Source organism: Engraulis encrasicolus, chromosome 3 (assembly GCF_034702125.1).
Source record: "Engraulis encrasicolus isolate BLACKSEA-1 chromosome 3, IST_EnEncr_1.0, whole genome shotgun sequence".
In the NCBI taxonomy this organism is placed as follows: domain Eukaryota; kingdom Metazoa; phylum Chordata; class Actinopteri; order Clupeiformes; family Engraulidae; genus Engraulis; species Engraulis encrasicolus.
In genome coordinates, this window is record NC_085859.1 from 21,043,137 (window position 1) to 21,050,636 (window position 7,500).

Sequence of the window (7,500 nt, forward strand, 5' to 3'; positions counted from 1 at the left end):
AAGACCTCCCGTCTCGCAGCTGCATGTCTTAATCAAAAGCCGGAGCTCTTTCTGAAGCAAGCGGACCCCAAAGGCCCGTCAGGCGAGCGAGAGGGGGGGAGCTAAAACTCCTGCTAATGGGTAGAGGCAGGGTGACTACTCCCAGTCTCTCCATTGATCTGCTTTTCCATCCAAGTAACTCCATTATAAACACACAAACAGACAGGGAGAGACAGTGAGACGGTGAAGGAGAGAGAGAATCTAAGTGGGGAAAAAATTGATGTAGTGAGAGAGAGAGAGTGAGAGTGAGGGAGTGAGACAGAGAGAGAGAGAGAGAGAGAGAGAGAGAGAGAGAGAGAGAGTGAGAGTGAGGGAGTGAGACAGAGAAAGAGGGACCAAGACCAATGTGTGAGTGTGAGTTCAAGAAGGACAAAAAAATGGGGTGGGGGTGGGGGGGTTGGATGGAAACTGACAAAATAAAATACGCCTGCTGGAGGCTGCCAGAAAAGCATCTGCACCTCCAAGACCCCCCCAAGAAACCTTACGGCATCACAAAAGCACTTCCACTATTTGCCAAACCCATTTTTCTTTTCTCACACAGCCATATGATACATATTTCATTGAATGTTTGTAGTTTCAGGGGAAAAGGAAAGCGGGATTTGCAGGGAGCTAGAACAGGGGGAATACAGTGAAAAAGAGAGTGGTGACTTATGTGCAATGTTCTGATCATGACCTCCATTAGGTATTGTCAAAAACAAAAAGTTCATCTGGCTTTGCGCACATCGAAAATGCTCTTTTGTCTTGCAACGGCTGGGGGTCAGGCCAACAGAACAGGACTGTGTTTCTCAACATCATTGATGCTAACCAAGCTAGCAGCTTACTTGGTTGTAATGCAATTTCCCATTGGCAACCGACTAAGTTGCTAACTGGTTAGCAAAGACGCTTTTGAGAAAGGAGGTCCATAGGGGGTCCATAGCACTGTAGCTGACACCCATTTACAGTAGCAATGGGTAACTGCATTGCATCCAACAAAAGCAGCTTCATTGATGAGTTTAGGAAACAGACAATAGGATGTGGCCTGCTCGAATAACTACCAAACTAAAGGCAAACCATAAAAGCCCAATAACAAATTTCACATAATGATTGCTGGGCCGGGGTTGGGGACTGTTGTGGCGATTTTACACGGACCAGTGCTAGTAGGCGCGTTCGTCCAGTTTACATGGCTACGTACCTCAGGCAGCCGGAGGTGTTCTTGAAGACGGTGGTCCACTCGGCGTCGCGTGGCTTGGAGTCCTCGTTGGGCTCGTGCTCCCAGCCCGAGTGGGGGATGATGACCTCGTTGGTCATGGTCTGCAGGCCGTGGTTGATGATCACCATCTTCAGGGGCTCATAGGAGGACAGGTTCCACAGCGTTCCTACGACGACAAGACAAACACAACACAAGCAGAGTTATTAAAAACCATGAATAAAAAATGGAAAGGAGATGAAACTGAATGCATGTCTGTGTATTTGTGTGTGTTTGTCTCAGGAGGAGGGGAGAGAGAGAGAGAGAGGGGGGTGGGGGAGTGAGAGAGAGAGAGAGAGAGAGAGAGAGAGAGAGAGAGAGAGAGAGAGAGAGAGAGAGAGAGAGAGAGAGAGAGAGAGAGAGAGAGAGAGGTGGTGGGGGAAAGCAGAGACAGGCACACAGAGGGAGGGAAAGTGATAGATGGATATTGTTGGAGGGAAAAATGGAAACAGATTGAAACAAAAAAAAACCTTGGAAACAAAGTAACAACGGGCTTCTATGGTTACAAGTCATTAGAAGTGCGCAACCTAGTTTCAATCTGCGAGGGATCACACAAAAGTTGCATACAAATATCAAAAGGGATTACTTTTGTGAATAAATCAATCCGTAGCAGACAAATCCCCTGAAAATGAAAATGAAAGAGGGAGAGAGCGAGAAAGGGAAGAGGAGAGGAGAAGAAAAAGGGAGATGTGCAAAGCAGGAAGTTAGCGGGAAGTCAGCAGCATCACCCCACTGTGAGTAATTAAACAAGCACCATTCCACCCTCCGAGCACTGCTGTGAGGTACGTGTGTGTGTGCGTGTGTGTGTGTGTGTGTGTGTGTGTGTGTGTGTGTGTGTGTGTGTGTGTGTGTGTGTGTGTGTGTGTGTGTGTGTGTGTGTGTGTGTGTGTGTGTGTGTGTGTGTATGTGTGTGTGTGTGTGTGTGTGCGCGCGTGCGCTTGCTCGTGCGCGCGCGCGTGTGCGTGCGTATGCGTGTAACTGTGTGTGTAACTGTGTGTGTAATTGCGTGTGTGCGTGTGTGTGTGTGTGTGTGTGTGTGTGTGTGTGTGTGTGTGTGTGTGAGGAGTGTGTGTGAGAGATATGGGACAACAACAGGGGAAGGGAGAGAGAGGGAGAGGCTGCTGCCAATGCCCCCACAATAAAGCAGCGACTCAGGGAAGAATCCTGCGGAACCAATGGATGAGGCGGAGACGGAACACACAGAGGTCGCTCAGAAAAACAAGGAATATCACAAAAACCCACATCAAAAGCGCACACACACACACACACTTTCACAAAGAAACACATATGCACACGCATGTATGTACGCACACACGCGCACACACACGCACACTGCACGCACGAGGGCAAAGCAAGGAAAGTGGGGTGGAAAATGTCCCCTCCTCCTGCTTCTATCTTACTTTCCACCAGCCCTCCTATTCTCCTCTCCTCCTTATCCTCCTCTCCTCTCCTCCTCTCTTCTCATTCTTCTCCCTATTCCACCCATCCAAACACTAGCTCTTACCACCACTACCCCAGTTCACAGCAACCCCAGGGGGATCTGTGGTGATGAGGGGAGGTGGGCTAAGGCGATAAAACTCTTTTCCCAGGTCACAGGAAAACTCTGCCCCCACGGCGCGCTGAGTGATTTTCTTAGCTCAGACCCAACCATAACAGCCGGGGGCTCTGGCATTTAGCCATATCTCAAACACACACACACACGCACACACACTCACACACACACACACACACACACACACACACACACACACACACACACACACCACACACACACACACACACACACACACACACACACACACACACCACACACACATACACACACACACACACACACACACACACACACACACACACACACACACACACACACACACACACATACAGAGAAACACGTATGCAGTCACAGAAACACACACATTAAGTAATTCCCCCTCTCCATGCACACATAAGCACAATCTGTGACTCACATAGTTACATACTCCTGACCTGCACACACGAGTGTACGCGCTCGCACACACACACACACACACACACACACACACACACACACACACACACACACACACACACACACACACAGCTGAAATACATATGAAGTAGACTGAACACACGCTCCCTATTCAGATTCACAGCCATCCACCACCCTTAATCTTTCGTAGCCAGACATTTCTATGCACCATGTCTATGCAGACACATCCTGACCCCCCAACACACACACGCACACGCACACGCACACGCACACACACACGCACACACACACACACACACACCTCACCTCATGCCGCCAGTATTGGGTGGCTGGGTGGTTGGAGACATGTGTGGGTGGCTGGGTGGTTGGTTGGGGGAATGAGGTGTCAAAAGTATTGCCTGGTTACCAACCAGACCTAATGAGCATGTGATACCTCAGGCTATCAAAAGTAGCACATGTCCAGCGCAATCCTGATGCAACACTGCCTTCTCCCGTAGAAACTCCTACAAAGGCCTTCGATATGTAATAATAATCCACCCATAACAACCCACACTTGACCTTTGGTACTCAAAAAAAATCACACCCGTCACTCAAGCCCATCCCTTACCCAACGCGTGTACACCGAGACCCATGGAGACCAAGTCAGAGCAAAGCAAAGCACTAGGCCTTTTCAGAAGCTGAAGCCGGGCTGCTAACCGGGGGCTGACAGAGGCATGACGGAGACAAAGCACTCATTAGCGTTAGCAACGCCGGCCGGCTGGCTCGCTGAGGCGTGTGCGATCGCACGTGGAGGATATATGATCACCCTCTCGCAGCCCTCGAAGAAGAACTGTGAATTGGTCAACCATCCCATTCCACCACCACCACGATCCCCATCCTCCTCTTCCACCACCAATATCCTTCTTCCCTCTTTCAACCCACTGTGCTCAGCCAGCCATCTGATCCACATTACCATCAGTACCACCCAGTGGTGTAGTCTACGTAGAACGCGGGTATACGGAGTATACCCACTTCTAAATTTCAGGGATTTCAGTATACCCACTTAAAATTGATTGATCCATTGTTTTGAATATCACAAATATATACAGTATACCCACTTCAAAAAATGCTCAAATATACAGTATAACCACCATAAAAAAGTAGACTACACCACTGGTACCACCACCACCACCACCATAACAACCACCTTCCTACACTTACACCATCCCCTCCCTTTGAACGCCCTGGGCCTTAACAGGTTGATTACCTCCACATTGTGCGATTAGCGCCACCCCATTGGCTTTAACAACCACCGCTCTCACGACAGCCATAGCATGCTGCAGTGTCTCATGTCGCTCAACACGTCCACTGAAACTGTTTTAACAAACAAATAGCACTTGCTGTAGTTAGTTAGAGAGCCTGGCAGTGACAATTTAAATAACGGTCTTTGCAATTTTTCTGTTTAACCGTCTTGTAATTTCTTGAAAACTAAAACAGCATGAGATGCGACTGCAAAATCCATGTATTTCAGCACACATGCGTGCACGCACACACACAAACTCAAACAGACATACACACACACAGACACACACAGACACACACAGACACACACTCAAACGCATGCACAAACAGACATACACAGACATACACACACACAGAGACACACACACACACACAGACACACACAGACACACACAGACACACACGTGCCCTTTTAAAAACTCATCAATCTCGAGCGGGGCATTATGTACGCTGCCAGCGGTGATTGCTCTGAGCGCTCCATCATGGGTCCCTCCAGGATTGGCCCCTCTAAGCGACGGGGCTCGTTATTTAAAACAAGAAGTGCCTCCGACACTTAATCATCCGAGCCCATCGCCGCCCGCCACACAAATAAGCAAGAAGGCCCTGCCCAAATTACGATTCCGGGAACGCAAGAGTTTACAAATGAGCAGGGAGGCGGGATAATAAAAAAAATGCACAATAGCCTTTTCCAATCTCAGTGTGAAATAAATGGTTTGTAAAAGACTAACTTGCATGCTGATCCACATGGAAAACATGCAGACAAGAGCAAAAGGGGCAAAAGGGTCAGCTGTCCTAGGCCCATGTAAAGAGGGGGCCCCGAATTGCGTTCTCATTACATTGTATGTATTGGGTGTGGGGCCCTTTCAGATGACTTTGTCCTGGCCGGCCCAGCCAAAGCTATCAGTGGCACTGGTGATCCATAACCCCTCCCTGCCCCCATCCAATCACCAACTACCACCCATCCCTCAATTACCATCCCAGCTCTCGTGAGTGTCTCCTTGGCTTTTAATTCATTATGTCTGTTTGAGGGAAAGCATCTCTGTGTTAAACGGGTGAGGCTGGAAGCCATCAAGGTTTAGAGTAGGCCGCGGTTCGGTTACGGTGAAGTACTGCGTAACTCCGTACATAATGAGGAATGGCTGAGGCGGATGTTAATGGGGGCTTACAATTCGGGAGCTGCCACCTGTCTGCACGAATTTGGGAAGGAAGCTACGCCCAAAACTGGACGGGTTTGTTTTTTTTTTAGTTGAGGGATGGTGGCTGTCTGGGTTGCATGGGGAGAGAATGCACTGGTTTAACCTTTCACAGCTACACTTACATGTCTGGTCTGACCAACTTGCAGATGCAGACACACACAACACAGACACCAAAATGCGTGCTTGCTCTCTCTCTCTCTCTCTCTCTCTCTCTCTCTCTCTCTCTCTCTCTCTCTCTCTCTCTCTCTCTCTCTCTCTCTCTCTCTCTCTCTCTCTCTCTTCTCTCTCTCTCTCTCTCTCTCTCTCTCTCTCTCTCTCTCTCTCTTCTCTCTCTCTCTCTCTCTCTCTCTCTCTCTCTCTCTCTCTCTCTCTCTCTCTCTCTCTCTCTCTCTCTCTCTCTCTCTCTCTCTCTCTCTCTCTCACACACACACACACACAAACACACAAAACAGATACCAACACACAAACATATGTGTCTGCTCTCTCATACACGCACGCACAGATGCATGCGCGCGCACACACACACACACACACACCACACACACACACACACACACACACAAAGACACAAAACAGACACCAATGTGTGTGTGCGCTCTCGTACGCGCACGCACAGATGCACAAGCTTGCACACGCACACACAGACACAGACACAGACACAGACACAGACACAGACACAGACACCCCTCCCTCCTCCCATGGCACTTTGCTTTCCTGGAAGGACAGCAAATCAAATCCCCAAGTCTTCTCTAGAGGGGGGGTGTACAGGCAGCAACAGAGCAGACGCTAGCGGGCAGGCCAGCCGGCTGGGACTCGCTCGGGGGGAGAGACATGTGTGTGAGTGAGGTGAGCCCTTATTGAGTTTAGCCGGCAGCCTTCCGGGCCGTCATTGGAGCCTCCTGGCTAACTCAATTTCCTGGGCGCACGGCACATGCTGCTGGAATAGGCCATTCACTTAGAGGGGGAACTAATGACCTCAACCTGCCCGGTCGGTCCAACACACACAGCCCCATCCCCCCATCGCCATACCTATGCCCTGACCCTCCTAGCCCATTCATCATTCTCTTTATGTCTGTCCGTGTCCGTCAGTGTCCCTCTCACCCTCACACGCACACACACAGAGATATACAAATACACACACAGATATACAAACACACACACACACAATGACAAAAAGGAAAATCAAATGCAAACGCCCACCAGCACTGAGCTCTTGGTGTGGTTAATTCAACCCACTGTAGCCCAAAAGCTAAACATTAAGGCCCACCTTAAGACATTTTTTTAATATCCCTGTGACAAGTTGCCAACCAACCAGTCACCTCATCATCCTGGACACACACACACACACACACACACACACACATACACACACAGAGGCATGCACAGAGGCACACATGCATGCACACATCTCCAACATGCACTCTGTGGTCAATAAAGATATTACCTCATCCTTGGTGATCCACATTCATAATATCATCCATGTACATACGAAAATGCATTCACACACACACACGAGGGACACACGCGTACACGTGCGCTGCATGCTAATCCACACACATCCGTCTTGGAAAGTGGCTGGCTACTATGTCTTAGACAATAGACTCAAGTCTGACCAAATTGCAGATGCAGACACACACGTGCACATGTAGACGCACACGCACACACACAACACAGACACCAAAATGCGTGTTCTCTCTCTCTCTCTCTCTCTCTCTCTCACTCTCGCTCTCTCACACACACACACACACAGACACACACACACACACACACACACACACACACACACA

The 7,500-nt window shown here is 49.3% G+C and overlaps 1 protein-coding gene across 5 annotated transcripts in view; it reads right to left on the bottom strand.

Moving 5' to 3' along the window:
* Nucleotides 1–7,500, bottom strand: part of arvcfb (ARVCF delta catenin family member b) — a 289,566-nt gene that overhangs the window by 83,389 nt on the left and 198,677 nt on the right. For all 5 annotated transcript variants that reach the window (XM_063194968.1, XM_063194966.1, XM_063194967.1 and 2 more), the window contains one exon: nt 1,211–1,394. In XM_063194968.1, coding sequence (XP_063051038.1) covers nt 1,211–1,394 — 184 coding nt within the window. The remainder of the gene's footprint in view (nt 1–1,210; nt 1,395–7,500) is intronic.